General features: G+C 36.7%; 1 protein-coding gene across 2 annotated transcripts in view; it reads right to left on the reverse strand.

Annotated features, from left to right (window-relative positions):
- The window catches only part of HEPH (hephaestin), a 106,905-nt gene that overhangs the window by 67,112 nt on the left and 23,402 nt on the right, over positions 1-16,391 (reverse strand). For both annotated transcript variants that reach the window (XM_041742279.1, XM_041742280.1), the window contains exon 9: positions 1,097-1,228. In XM_041742279.1, the coding sequence (XP_041598213.1) occupies positions 1,097-1,228 (132 nt within the window). The remainder of the gene's footprint in view (positions 1-1,096; positions 1,229-16,391) is intronic.

A 16,391-nucleotide genomic window follows, 5' to 3' on the forward strand; every position in this document is an offset into this window, starting at 1 on the left:
GATGTCTTATTTGGAGAAATATCTGTTCTGCCCATTTCTTAACTGGATTATTTATTTTTTTGGTGTTGAGTTGTGTAAACTGTTAGTATTTGGGATACTAACCCTAAAGGCTATATATGAAAAAAACCCAAAGTGAATATCATACTCCATGGGGAAAAACTGAAAGCTTTACACACAAAGTCAGAAACAAGATAAACATATCCATTCTCAGAACTCTTATTTAACATAGTACTGGAAGTTCTAGTCACTGCAACTAGACTACAAAAGGAAATAAAAAGTATGCAAGTTGGTAAAGAAGAAGTAAAATTTTTTCTATTGCAGATGACATACTATAGCAATATTTATATTTATATTTATATTGCAATACATATAACACCAAAATCTACCGGAACTGATCAATTAATTCAGTAATCATAGTATGCAAAATCAATGTGAAGAATTCTAATGCATCTTTATACACTAATAATGAAGCAGCAGAAACAGAAATTAAGAAAATAATCCCATTTATAATTGCACCAAAAATAATAAGAACCTAGAAATAAACCTAACCAAAGAGGTGAAAAAAACTGTTCTCCAAAAACTATAAAACACAAATGAAAGAAATTGAAGATGACACAAAAAAATGGAAAGACATTCCATGCTCATAGATTGGAAGAACAAATATCATTAAAAGTCAATCAGGACTGCACCTGGGTGGCTCAGCTGGCTAAACATCTGACTTTGGCTCAGGGCATGATCTCAGGGTCTTGGGATTGAGCCCCATGTCAGGCTCCTTGCTCAGTGGGGAGTCTTCTTGTCCCTCTGCTCCTCCCCCACTCACACTCTCTCTTTCTTTCAAATAAATAAATAAAAATTTTTAAATGGTACAACTTAAAAAAATAACATAAAATGTCAATCATCATATATTTAAATATATTTAAAGAATGTGTCTCTTATTGAGCCCAGTTCTGCTTCATTATATCATGCATTCATTTAATAACATCCTTGCAGGACAATCAATTCTGTTTCCTCTCTCATTCCTCCCTTATTTATTTTTCCTCTAGAGCTACCTGTTATTACCTGCAGCTCACATTAGTTGGAAACCCTGCTTGCTCACCATCATTGTAAACAGTTCCCTCGTAGTCTTTTTCATAGAAGACTCCATGAGGCTGTATGCTGAATGGTTGGGAAGCACGGTTGTAAAAGATCACCTGGATGGTGTCACCCACCTCAGCCCGGATCACTGGCCCTACAAGATAGGAAGGAGAGACAATGGAAATAAAAACAGGGATGACCAGGGAGGATGGAAACAAAGCAGGAAGGAGGGGAAGAAAGGGGAAGATAAAAAGATAAAGAAACCCTCTTTTTGCAATAATAATAATCCCTTCCAAGTGTATTACAATTTATGTTTATAAAAAGCACCTTAAAATTCATTATCTCATTTTGATCTTCAAACATCATACACAGGGCAGGAGATATTTTTATTTTACAAATAAGGAAACTGCAGCTCAGAGAAGTGGAACTGATTTTTCCAAATTCAAATAGCTGGTTGGGAACAGAGTCAGGACATAAATCCAGGGCTTTCTCCCACCTCTCTCTCAGGTTCAATCCCATTTCCCCTACATTTATTTATCTTCACCCCATAGCTACATTTTCTGATAGGATCCACCTAAATATCTGATATTGCCTCAATCTTAAATCAATTCTGAACACATAAAATTATTATGTCTATATACAGCTCCTGAACTTGGTAGTTGAGCCATGATTCCTGGAGTTATCTTTGTTCCACAACTCAGCACTTCTGACCTATTTTGGGTCACCTTTGAAATTAACCAGAAATATTAAGACAATACAATACCCTGAGCATTTATGCTGGCCCAAATCCTACTTTAGTTTTTTTGGCTTGTTTTCTACTCAATTTCCATACCTAATGCTTCACCTCTGATCCAAAAAGCAAATGAAAATGAAAACATAGCATAGCAAAACATGAGATGTCATAGAAAATGTGTTAAGGGAGAAATTTATAGCTATTAATATTCACATTAAAAAAGATCTCAATCAATAACCTAACTTTAGGACTTAAGGAATTAGGAAAAGAAATACAAAGTAAACCCATGGATGGAAGGAAATAATAAAGACTAGCACAGAGATAAATAAAATACAGAACAGAAAAACAATAAAGAAAATCAATAAAACCAAAAGTCAGTTCTCTGAAAAGATCAACAAAATTGATGAACTCTCAGTGAGATGGACTATGAGAAAAGAGAGAAGATTCATATTACTGAAATCAGAAATGAAAAGGAGGACAGTACTACCAATTCTACAGGAATAAAAAATAAGATAGTTTGAAAAACTATACACCAACAAATTGGATAACCTAGATGAAATGAACAGAGTCCCAGAGTAGAAAACCTACCAAGACTAAAGAATAAAGAAACAGAAAATCTGAATCAAATTGTAACTAGCAAGGGGATTTTTTCTTTATTTTAATATTTACTTCATAACAGTGTAGGTAACATACAGAGTTATAATAGTTTCAGGGGTACAATATAATGATTCAACACTTTCCTACATCTAGAACTTATCACAATAAGTGTCCTCCTTAATCCCATCACTTATTTCACCCATTCCCCACCCCCAACCTCCCCTATGGTAACCATCAGTTTGTTGTCTACAGTAAAGAGTCTGTCTTGTGGTTTGCCTTTCTCTTTCTCTTTTACTTTTCCTTTGCTCCTTTGTTTTATTTCTTAAATTCCACATGAGGGAAATAATATGGTATTTATCTTTCTCTGACTGAACCTTTTTCATTTAGTATTATTTTCTCTAGCTCCAAACATGTTGGTGCAAATGGCAAGATTTCATTCTTTTTTTCTGGATGAGTAACATTCCATTGTGTATATATACCACCTCTTCTTCCATTGATGGACACCTGGGCTTCTTCTTTAATTTGGCTATAATAATGCTTCTATAAATTTACAGGTGTGTGTAGTCCTTTGAATCAGTGTTGTATTTTGGGGATAGATACTGAGTAGTGTGTTTACTGGATTGTGGGGTAGTTCTATTTTCAACTTTTTGAGAAAACTCAATAGTCTCTTCCACAGTATCTGCACCACTTTGCATTTCCACCAACAGTGCAAAAGGGGTACCTTCTCTCCAAATCCTCACCAACACTTGTTGTTTCTTGTGCTGTAAATTCAGCCATTCTGACAGGTATGAGTTGCTACCATATTGTAGTTCTTTTTGTTACTGTTTTGCCTTTTTACTTTAATTTTTTTAGTTTTAAATTTAAATTCATAAATAAATAAATTTAAATTCAATTAACATATAATGTATTATTAGTTTCAGATGTACAGTTCAATGATTCATCAGTCTTTCATATAATTCCCATTGTTCATTATATCACTGTAGTTTTTAAAAAGATTTTATTTATTTATTCATGAGAGACACAGAGACAGAGGCAGACATAGCCAGAGGGAGAAGCAGGCTCCGTGCAGGGAGCACAATGTGGTACTCAATCCTGGAACTCCAGGATCATGACCTTAACTAAAGCAGATGCTTAACTGACCAACCCAGGTACCCCTATTATGCCCATTTTTAATTGGCATCTTTGTTTTTTGAGTTTTGAATTGTATAAGTTCTTTATATATTTTGGATACTAATCCTTTATGGGATAAATCATTTGCAAATATATTCTATCATTCTATGAGTTTCCTTTTAGTTTTCTTGACTGTTTGCTTCATTGTGCAGAAGCTTTTTATTTTGATGTAGTCCCAATTGTTTATTTTGCTTTTTTCTCCCTTGCCTGAGGAAACATATGTAGAAAGAAGTTGCTACTGGAAATGTTAAAAAGGTTACTTTCTGTGTGCTTCTTCTAGGATTTTTATGGATCTAGGTCTCACATTTAGGTCTTTAATCCACTTTGAATTTATTTTTGTGTATGTTGTTAGAAACTGGTCTGGTTCCATTCTTTTGCTAATACCATTTGCTGAAGAGATGGTCTTTTTAAACGGGGAGAGTCCTTTAAGCAAATGGTGCAGGGAAAACTGAGTTTCTACATGCAAAAAAATAAATAAATAAAGCTGGACTCTAATTTAATACCACATACAAATTTAACTCAAAAATTATTAAAAACCTGACTAGAAAGAGTTCACCATAAAAGAAAGAATCAGAAACAGTACAATTACAGTTACAGAATTTGGATTACAATTTGATGTCAGAAATCCAATTCAGAAGAACAATTATAAAGCTACTTGTGGCTCTGGAAAAAAGCATAAAGGAATCAAGAGACTTCATGACTGCAGAATTTAGATCTGATCAGGCTGAAATTAAAAATCAATTAAATGAGATGCAATCCAAACTGAGGTCCTAACAACAAGGGTTAATGAGGTAAAAGAAAGGGTGAGTGAATAGAAGACAAGTTGATGGCAAAGAAGGAAGGTGAGGAAAAAAGAGAAAAACAAATTAAAGACCATGAGGAAAGGTTAAGGGAAATAAATGACAGCCTCAGAAGGAAAAATCTACATTTAATTGGGGTTTCAGAGGGCGCCAAAAGGGACAGAGGACCAGAAAGCATACCTGAACAAAATATAGCTGAGAATTTCCCTAACTTGGGCAGGAAAACAGGCTTTGACAACCAGGGGATAGAGATATTCCCCCATAAAATCAATAAAAAAACGTTCAATACCTCGACATTTAATAGTGAAACTTGCAAATTCCAAATATAAAAAGAAAATCCTTAAAGCAGCAAGAGACAAGAGATCCCTAACTTATATGGGGAGAAATATGACTAACAGCAGACCTCTCCAAAGAGACCTGGCAGGCTAGAAAGGGCTGTCAGGATATAGTCAGGGCCTAAATGAGAAGGACATGAAGCCAAGAATACTTTATCCAGCAAGGGTCTCATTCAGAATAGAAGGAGATATAAAGAGCTTCCAAGATAGGCAGAAACTGAAAGAATATGTGACCACCAAAACAGTTCTGCAAGAAATATTAAGGGGGGGGTGATCTCTGGGTGGCTCAGCGGTTTAGTGCCTGCCTTTGGCCCGGGTGCGATCCTGGAGTCCTGGGATCGAGTTCCCCGTCGGGCTACCGGTGTGGAGCCTGCTTCTCCCTCCTCCTGTGTCTCTGCCTATCTCTCTCCCTATTTATATCCTGAATAAATAAAACAATAAATCCTTAAAAAAGAAATATTAAGGAGAACTCTAAAATACAGAGGAAGTACAAAGAAATAATTTACAAAAACAGGGATCTGAATAGGTATTATGATGACACTAAATTCATATCTTTCAATAGTAACTCTGAACATGAATGGGTTTAACGATCCCATCAAAAGTTGCAGGGTTTCAACTGGATAAAAAAGCAAGAGCCACCTATTTGCTGTCTACAAGAGATTCCTTTTAGACCTAAGGACACATATAGCTTGAAAGTGAAAGGTTGGAGAACCATTTACCATTCAAATGGTCCTAAAAAGAAAGGAGGGGTAGCAATCCTCAGATCAGAAAAATTATAGTTTATCCCAAAGTAAGAGATGAAGAGGGACATTATATCATACTTAAAGGATCTATCCAACAAGAGGACCTAACAATCATCAATATTCATGTCCCTAATGTGGGATCTGCCAAGTATATCAAGAAATTAATAACCAAAGTAAAGAGATACTTAGATAATAATACATTGATGCTAGGAGACTTCAATACGGCACTTTCTGCAAATGACAGATCTTCTAAGGAAAACATCTCCAAAAAACAAGAGCTTTAAATGATACACTGGACCAGATGGATTTCACAGATATTTACAGAAATTTACATCGAAACGCAACTGAAAACACATTCTTCTCAAGAGCACATGGTACTTTCTCCAGATTTATACCACAGACTGAGTCACAAATCAGGTCTTAACCAATACCAAAAGATTGGGATTCTCTCCTGCATATTTTCAGATTATAATGCTTTGAAACCTGAATTCAGTTACAAGAAGAAATATGGAAGAAATTCAAACACATGGAGGTTAAAGGCCATCCTGCTAAAAATGAAAGGGTCAACCAGGAAATTAGAGAAGAATTAAAAAGATTCATGGAAACTAAGGAGAATGAAGATAAAACCCTTCAAAATCTTTGGGATACAACAAAAGCAGTCCTCAGAGGTATATATATCACAATACAAGCATCCCTCAAAAAACTGGAAACAACTGAAATACACAAGCTAACCTTGCCCCTAAAGTAATGGGAGAAAGAACAGCAAATAAACCTACATCAAGCAGAAGAGAGATAATAAAGATTCAAGCAGAACTCAATGAAATAGAGACCAGAAGAACTGTGGAACAGATCAAGAAAACCAGGAGTCGGTTCTTTGAAAGAATTAACAATATAGATAAAACATTGGCCAGCCTTATTAAAAACAGAAGAGAAAGGCTCTAATTAATAAAATCACAAATGAAAAAGGAAGGATCATCACCAATACCAAGGAAATACAAATGATTTAAAAACCATACTGAGGGGGGCACTTGATGGGAAGAGCACTGGGTGTCATGCTATATGTTGGCAAATTGAACTCCAATAAAAAATATGTATAAAATAAAAAATTAAATTAAATTAAAAAATAAAAACCATACTATATGCAGCTATATGCCAATAAATTCGGCAATCTAGAAGAAATGGACGCATTTCTGGAAAACCACAAACTACCAAAACTGGAACAGGAAGAAATAGAAAACTTGAACAGGCCAATAACCAGGGAGGAAATGGAAGCAGTCATCAAAAACCTCCCAAGACACAAGAGTCCAGTGCCAGATGGCTTCCCAGGGGAATTCTATCAAACGTTTAAAGAAGAAATCATACCTATTCTACTAAAGCTGTTTGGAAAGATAGAAAGAGATGGAGTACTTCCAAATTCGTTCTATGAGGCCAGCATCACCTTAATTCTGAAACCAGACAAAGACCCCACCAAAAAGGAGAATTATAGACCACTATCCCTGATGAAAACAGATGCAAAACTTCTCAATAAGATACTAGCCAATAGGATCCAACTGTACACTAAGAAGTTATTCACCATGACCAAGTGGGATTTATCCCTGGGATGCAGGGCTGGTTCAACACGCATAAAGCAATCAACGTGATAGATCCTATCAACAAGAGAAAAAAACAAGAACCATAAAATACTCTCAGTAGAGGGCAGAGAAAGCTTTTGACAAAATACAGCATACATTCCTGATCAAAACTCTTCAGAGTGTAAAGATAGAGAGAACATTCCTCAGCATCTAAAAAGCCATCTATGAAAAGCCCACAGCAAATATCATATTCAATGGAGTAACACTTGTTGCCTTTCCCCTAAGATCAGGACTATGACAGGGATGTCCACTCTCACCTCTCCTATTCAACATAGTACTAGAAGTCCTAGCCTCAGCAATCAGGCAACAAATTAGAAATAAAGTGCATTCAAATTGGCAAAGAAGACGTCAATCTCTCCTTCTTTGCAGATGACATGATTCTGTACATAGGAAGCCCAAAGACTCCGCCCCAAGATTGCTAGATCTCCTACAGCAATTTGGCAGTGTGGAAGGACACAAAATCAATGTCCAGAAATCAGTGGCATTTCTATACACTAACAATGAGACTGAAGAAAGAGAAATGAAGGAGTCAATCACATTGACAATTGCACCCAAAAGCATAAGATACCTAGGAATAAACCTAACCAAAGAGGTAAAAAATCTATACCCTAAAAACTACAGAACACTTCTGAAAGAAATTGAGGAAGACACAAAGAGATGGAAAAATATTCCATCCTCATGGATTGGAAGAATTAATAGTGTGAAAATGTCAATGCTACCCAGGGCAATTACACATCGAATGTAATCCCTATCAAAATACCATGGAGTTTCTTCACTGAGTTGGAACAAATAAACTTAAGATTTGTGTGGAATCAGAAAAGACCCCGAATAGCCAGAAGAATATTGAAAAAGAAAACCATAGCTGGCGGCATCCCAAAGCCAGATTCCAGGTTGTACTACAAAGCTGTGATGAAGACAGTGGCACAAAAACAGACACATAGATCAATGGGACAGAATAGAGAACCCAGAATTGGACCCTCAACTTTATGGTAAACTAATATTCAACAAAGTAGGAAAGACTATCCACTGGAAAAAGGATAGTCTCTTCAATAAATGGTGCTGGGAAAATTGGACAGGCACGTGCAGAAGAATGAAACGAGGCCATTCTCTTACACCATACCCAAAGAGAAACTCAAAATGGATGAAAGATTTAAATGTGAGACAAGAGCCCAACTAACCTCTAGAGGAAAACACAGGTAACACCCTTTGTGAAGTTGGCCACAGCAACTTCTTGCAAGATACTTCTATGAAGGCAAGGGAAACAAAAGTGAAAATGAATTACTGGGACTTAATCAAGATAAAAAGCTTCTCCACAGCCAAAGAAACAGTCAACAAAACTAAAAGACAGCCTACAGAATGGGAGAAGATATTTTCAAATGACTATTAAATAAAGAGCTAGTATCCAAGATTTATAAAGAACTTATTCAACTCAACAGCAAAGAAACAAACAATCCAATCATGAAATGGGCAAAAGACATGAACAGAAATCTCACAGAGGAAGACATAGACATGTCCAACAAGCACATAAGAAAATGCTCTGCATCACTGGCCATCAGGGAAACACAAATCAAAACCACAATGAAATACCACCTCACACCAGTGAGAATGGTTAAAATTAACAAGCCAGGAAAGAACAAATGTTGGAGAGGATGTGGAGCTAGGGGAACCGTCTTGCCCTGTTGGTGGGAATGTGAACTGGTGCAGCTACTCTGGAAAACTGTGTGGAGGTTCCTCAAAGAGTGAAAAATAGAACTACTCTATGACCCAGCAATTGCACTGCTGGGGATTTACCCCAATGATACAGATGCAGTCGAACGCTGGGACACCTGCAACCCAATGTTTATAGCAGCAATGTCCACTTTAGCCAAACTGTTGAAGAAGCTTCCAGTGTCCATCGAAAGATGAATGGTTAAAGATGTGGTCTATGCATACAGTGGAATATTCTTCAGCTATTAGAAAAAACAAATACCCACCATTTGCTTCAACGTGGATGGCACTGGAGGATATTATGCTGAATGAAGTAAGTCAATCAGAGAAGGACAAAAATTATATGTTCTCATTCATTTGGGAAATATAAAAAATAGTGAAAGGGAATAAAGGGGAAAGGAGAGAAAATGAGTGGTAAATATCACTGAGGGTGACATAACATGAGGCACCTAACTCTGGGAAATGAACAAGGGTTGGTGGAAAGGGTGTTGGGCAGGGGGTTGGGGTGACTGGGTGACAGGCACTGAGGTGGGTACTTGACAGGATGAGCACTGGGTGTTATGCTATCTGTTGACAATTTGAACTCCAATAAAAAATAAATAAAATTTAAAAAATAGATTAAAAATAGATTAAAACCTGGGGAGAGGATTAGTTAAGATGGCAGACGAGTAGGGGACCTCTACCTCATTCCTGAAATTTAGGTAGATAATTATCAAATCATTCTGAACACCTATAAAATCAATCAGAGATCTGAGAAAAGAAATGCTGCAATTCTACTAATAGAAAAGCGACCACTTTTTGGAAGGGAGGAGGTACAGAGACATGAATATGGAGAGATATATTGAAGGATACAGCATCAGGGAGATAGCTCGCTTAGCAAAAATAAACCAAAGTATTATAAGCAGCAGAGTGCAAAATCAGAATTTCAGAAGTCTGCTATATCTGGGACATCCCTTAAAGGTGCTCAGGTGACAAAGAGGGGTGGAATCCCAGGTGGGATAGCGAGGTCTGTGGATCCCCAAGGTCACAAGAATAATGGTTATACCTGAGTGTGGCAGAGTTCCCAGGCATTAGAATGGGAAAGCTGGCCGAAAACAGGGAGTCTAGGCAATGGCTTTCTGCTCAGTGATGCCATAGACTATGAATTACTGCATGGTGGAACAACTGCTCTCTTGGCATGGGCCCAGGAAAAGGCAGATGTACAGAGAGACCCACCTCCCACCCCAGGGGGGGGGGTATCAGCAGGGACCTGCAGAGCAAGAGTACATAAAATTGGGAGACTTGAAACTCAGTTGCATGCCTCAGATAAAAACACTCATTCAAAGGCTAGGTGAAGGGGATCCGTGGGTGGTCCAGCAGTTTAGTGTCTGCCTTCAGCCCAGGGTGTGATCCTGGGGTCCCGGGATCTGGTCCCGCATCGGGCTCCTGGCATTGAGCCTGCTTCTCCCTCTGCCTGTGTCTCTGCCTCTCTCTCTCTGTGTGTGTGTGTGTGTGTGTGTCATGAATAAATAAATAAAATATTTTTAAAAAAGGCTATGTGAGCAGAGTTCTCAGGGAAACCAGGGAGACAAAAATGATTGACTGCTTCTCTGTGAGAGTACTGACTGAAGAGTAGGATGCACAAACTTTCATCTCTAGGCCTAGAGAGTGGGGTGCTGCCATTTTCATCCTGCCCATCAGTGCTGAAAGCCTTCAGAAGGGAGCAAAACAGCAGCACATGGTGGAATCCAGGGCCACTTATAGGGACCCCAGTCCCCCAGCACTGGAGGCACATTTCCACAGCTGCAAGCATATCTGAGGATAACCTCAACAGGTGCCTGCCTCAGAAGACCAGCAGGAACAAGTGGCTGCACCAAATTTACCGAACATAGCTAAAAACACCAATTCTTGGGAAAGCAGTATATAGCATTAAAAAAAAAAACTTTAGTCTTTCAGTTTTATTTTTGGTCTATTGTCTTATTTTTTTTCAATTCTATAAAAATGATTATAAATATACTAGCTGGGCTTGAAAATGCATAGAACACGAGTAAGAATCCTTTACTGTAGAAATCAAAGAACTAAAATCTAATCAATCTGAAATTTAAAATTCTATTACTGTGATGAAGTCACAAATGGAGGCACTAAAAGCAAGGATAAATGAGGAAGAAGAGATAGTCAGTTATATAGAAGATAAAATGATGACAAATTAAGAAGCTGAGAAGAAGAGAGAAAGACAACTACTGTATCACAAAGAGAGACTTATAGAACTCAGCAATTCTATAAAGTGAAGTAATATCCAGTTAATAGGGGTCTCAGAGGATGAGCAGGAGGGCAGAAAGTTTACTTGAACAAAATATCGCTGAAAAGTTCCCTAAACTAGGAAAAGAAACAGGCCTTCAAATCCAGGGGGCACAGACAACCTCTCTCAAAAATCAGTAAATATAGGTCAACACTTCGACATATAATAGTGAAGCTTGCAAACTTCAGAGATAAAGAAAAAAAAATCCTGAAAGCAGCTCGGGACAAGAGATCCTTAACCTACAAGGGTAGGCACATAAGACTTGAAGAAGATCTTTCCAGGGAGACCTGACAGGTCAGAAAGACTAGTATGATATATTCAGCATGGTAAATGGGAAAAAATATATGGCTAAGAATCATTTATCCAGCAAGGCTGTAATTAAGAACAGAAGAGGTAAAGACTTTCCAGGACAAAGCAAAACAAAACAAAAACAATAACTAAACTAAAGGAATTTCTGAACACTAAATCAGCCCTGCAAGAAATATTAAAGGGGATCCTTTGAGTGAAGAGAGAGCTCAAAAGTAACAAATAACAGAGACAATCTACAGAAAAAGTGACTTTACAGGTAATAAAATGGCACTACATTCATATCTTTCAATAATCACTTTGAATGTAAATGGACTGAATGTCCAATCAAAAGACATACAATTTCAGACTGGATTTTAAAGAAGAAGGAGAAGGAGAAGAAGAAAGAAGAAGAAGAAGAAGAAGGAGAAGGAGAAGGAGAAGGAGAAGAAGAAGAAAGAAGAAGAAGAAGAAGAAAAAAAAAGAAGAAGAAGAAGAAAGAAGAAGAAGAAGAAGAAGAAGAAGAAGAAGAAGAAGAAGAAGAAGAAGAAGAAGAAGAAAGAAGAAGCAGCAGCCCCATCAATATACTGGCTACAAGAGACACGTTTTAGATCCAAAGACACCACTAGATTGAAAGTGATGTGGTAGGGAAACACTTATCATGCTAATGGACATCAAAAGAAAGCTGTATTTGAAATGCTTATATCAGAAAAACTAGATTTTAAGCCAAAGACTGTAATAAGAGATGAAAGAGTACACTATATCATAACAAAAGGATCTGTCCAACAAGAACATCTAACAGTTGTAAATATTTATGCCCCCAACATGGGATGAGCCAAATATACAAACAAATTAATAAGAAAATTAAAGAAACACATTAATAACACAGTGATAGTAGGGGACACTAGCACCCCACTCACAGCAATGGACAGATCATCTAAACAGAAGATAAACAAGAAAACAAGGGCTTTGAATCACACACTGGACCAGATGGACTTAACAGATATATTCAAAGTACATCCTAAAGCAGCAGAATATATATTCTTCTTGAGTGCCATGGAATATTCTCCAGAAAACATCACATACTGGGTCAAAAATCAGGTCTTAACCAGTATAAAAAACTGAGATTATACCATGCATAAATTTCAGAACACAATGCTTTAAAATTTGAAGTTAATCATCGAAAAAAAAATTGGAAGGAACACAAATATATGGAAATTAAATAGCATCCTACTAAAAAATGAATGACTCAAGCAGGAAATTAAAGAAGAATTTAAAATATACATGGAAGCAAATAAAAATGAAAATCTGATAGTTCAGATCTTTTGAGATGCAGCAAAGGCGGTCCTAAGAGGCAAGTATATAGCAATATAGGCCTTTCTCAAAAAACAAGAAAAGTCTGAAATATACAATCTAACCTTACACCTAAAGGAACTGGTAATAGAACAATAAAGTCTAAACCCAGCAGGAGAAGGGAAATAATAAAGATTAAGGCAGAAATCTTAGATATATAATTTTTTTAAAAAGTAGAACAGATCAAAGAAACTAGGAGCTGGTGCTTTGAAAGAATTAATGACATAGATAAAACTCTAATGAGCCTATCAAAAAGAAAAGAGAAAGGGCCTAAATAAAATCATGAATGAAAGAAGAGAGATCATAACCAACACTGCAGAAATACAGATAATTATAGGAGAATATTATGAGTTATTATGTACCAACAAATCAAATATGGAAGAAATTGATTCATTCCTAGAAACATATAAACTATGAATGCTGAAACAGAAAGAAATAGAAAATCTGAACAGACCCATAACCAGCAATTAAATTGAATTAGTAATAAAAAATCCCCAGCAAATGAAAGTCCAGGGTTGGATGGTTTTCCAGGGGAATTCTAACAAACACTTAAAGAAGAATTAATATATATTTTTCTGAAGAGTTTTTAAAAAATAAGAATGGAAGGAAAACTTCCAGACTCATTCTACTTGATCCCAAATATCCCCACCAAAAATGACATATCCTATGTCCATATCCCTTATGAACATGGATGCAAAAATTCTCGACAAGATACTGGCTAATAGCATCCAATAGTACATTAAAAGGACTATTCACCATGACCAAGGATTTATTCCTGGGCTGTAAGGTTGATTCAACATCCACAAGTCAATGTGATTCACTACATTACTAGAAGAAAGGACGGAAACACGATCCTTTCAACAGATGCAGAAAAAAACACTTGACAAAATACATAATTCTTTATTTTTTAAAAATGTATTTATTCATGAGAGAGAGAGAGAGAGAGGCAGAGACAGAGGGAGAAGCAAGCTCCACACAGGGTGCCTGATACAGTACTCGATCCTAGGACCTTAGGATCACACCCTGAGCCAAAGGCAGATGCCCAACCCTGAGCCACCCAGGCATCCCTACAATTTCCTTTCTTGATAAAAAAAACTCTCTGCAGTGCAGGGATAGAAGAAACATACCTCAATAACATAAAAGCCATATATGAAAAGCCTACAATGAATATCATTTTCAATGGGGAAAAATTGAGAACTTTTCCCCTGATGTCAGGAACACGACAAGGATGTCCACTCTCACCATTCTTACTCAACATGGTACTGGAAGTCCTAGGCTTAGCAATCAGACAACAAAAAATAAAAGACATCTAGACTGGCAAAGAAGAAGTCAAACTTTCACTCTTCACAGACAATATGATACTCTATAGAAAACCCAAAAAACTCTACCCAAAAATTCCTAGAACTGATACAGGAATTCAGCAAATCACAGGATATAAAATCAGTTCACAGAAGCCAGATGCATCTCTATACAGTAACAATGAGGCTGAAGAAGGAAAAATCAAGGAATGGATCCCATTTACAATTACAACAAAATCCATAAGATACCTAGCAAGAAACCCAACCAAAAACGTAAATGATCTGTACCCTGAACACTACAGAAAAATTATGAAATATTTTGAGGAAGACCCAAAGAAATGGAAAAATATTCCATGCCCATTGACTGGAAGAACAAATACTATGAAAATATCTATGCCACCCAAAGCAATCTACACATTCAATGCATCTCTTTCAAAATACCATCAGCATTTTTCATAGATCTGGGGCAAACAGTTCTAAAATTTGCATGGAACCACGACAGACCCCACAGAGTCAAAGCAATATTGAAAAAGAAAAGCAAAGCTTGGGACTCCTGGGTGGCTCAGAGGTTGAGCGTCCATCTTTGGCTCAGAGCATGATCCCAGAGTCCTGGGATCGAGTCCCACATCGGGCTCCTTGCATGGAGCCTGCTTCTCCCTCTGCCTCTCTGTCTCTGCCTCTGTCTCATAAGTAAATAAATAATCTTAAAAAAAAGAGAAGAAGAGTTAGAGGCATTACCGTTCTGGACTTCACATTATACTACAAAGCTGTAGCAGTCAAGACAGTATGATGCTGGCACAAAAATAGACACATGGATCAACAGAATAAAAAATCCAGAAATGGACTCACAACTATAAGGTCAACTAATCTTTAACAAAGCAAGAAAGAATATCCAATGGAAAAAAAGACTCTCTCTTCAACTAATGGTGTTTGAAAACTGGACAGCAACATAAAAAAGAGTGAAACTGGATCACTTTCCTAAACCATACACATAAACAAATTCAAAATGGATGAAATATCTAAATGTGCATGAGGAAACCATCAAAATTCTAGATGAGAACACAGGCAGTAACCTCTTTGACAATAGCTATAGAAACTTATTTGATGTGTTTCCTGAGACAAGGGAAATAAAAACTAAAATAAGCTATTGGGACTTCATCAAGATAAAAAGTTTTTGCACAGTGAAGGAAACAACAAAACTAAAAGGTAACCTATGGAATAGGAGAAGACATTTTCAAATGACATATCAGATTTAGGGTTAGCATCCAAAAATCTATAGAGAACTTATTAAACTCAACACCCTAAAAAAATCCTGTCAAGAAATAGGCAGAAGACATATAGATATTTCTCCAAAGAAGACATACAACTGGCTAACAGACACGTGAAAAAAGGTTTAATACCACTTGGCATCAAGGAAATATAAATCAAAACCACAGTGAGGTACCACCTCATACCAGCCAGAATTGCTAAAATGAACAACTCAGGAAACAACATCTATTGGTGAGGATGTGGAGAAAAAAACCTCTTACACTGAATGCAAACTTGTGCAGCCATTCTGGAAAACTGTGGAGATTCCTCAAGAAGTTAAAAATAGAGCTACCCTATAATTTATCAACTACACTACTAGGTATTTATCCAATGGATATAGACCTAGTAGTTCGAAGGGGCACATGCAGCCCAACATTCATAGCAGCAATATCCAGAATAGCCAAAATATGGAAAAGTCCAGATGTTCATCGATGGATGAATGGATAAAGAAAAAGTGGTATGTAAACAATGGAATATTGCTCAGCTATCTAAGGAATGAAATCTTGCCATTTGTAACATTATGTTTGGAACTAGAGGGTATTATGCTAAGTGAAATAAGTCAGTCAGAGAAAGACAAATACCATATGATTTCACTCATATTTGGAAGGAATTTTTCCTTCTGGAAAAATAAAAGGAAAGCAGAGAGGGAGGCAAACCATAAGAGACTCTTAACTTTAGGAAAGAAACAGGTTTGCTGGAGGGGAGGTGGGTGGTAGAATGGGATAATTGGGTGATAGGCATCAGGGGAGGCACTTGAAGTAACAAGCATTGGGTGTTGTATGCAATTTATGAATCATTAGATTCTATCTCTGAAACTAATAACACAGTATATATGTTAATTAAACTGAATTTAAATTAATAATATATTAAATACCTACACTTAAAACCTAAAACTATGCAACTCTGATAAGAACATATATGGCAAAATCTTTCCAACATTTGCTTTGGCAGTGATTTCTTGGATATGACTCTAGACACACAGGTGATAAAATAAAAATATAGACATAATGAAGTTCATTATTTTTAATTGTGTATCAAAATATACTATAAAGGGAGTTAAAGGACCACCCACAGAATGG

The sequence above is a fragment of the Vulpes lagopus genome, chromosome X, assembly GCF_018345385.1.
Source record: "Vulpes lagopus strain Blue_001 chromosome X, ASM1834538v1, whole genome shotgun sequence".
Lineage (NCBI taxonomy): Eukaryota > Metazoa > Chordata > Mammalia > Carnivora > Canidae > Vulpes > Vulpes lagopus.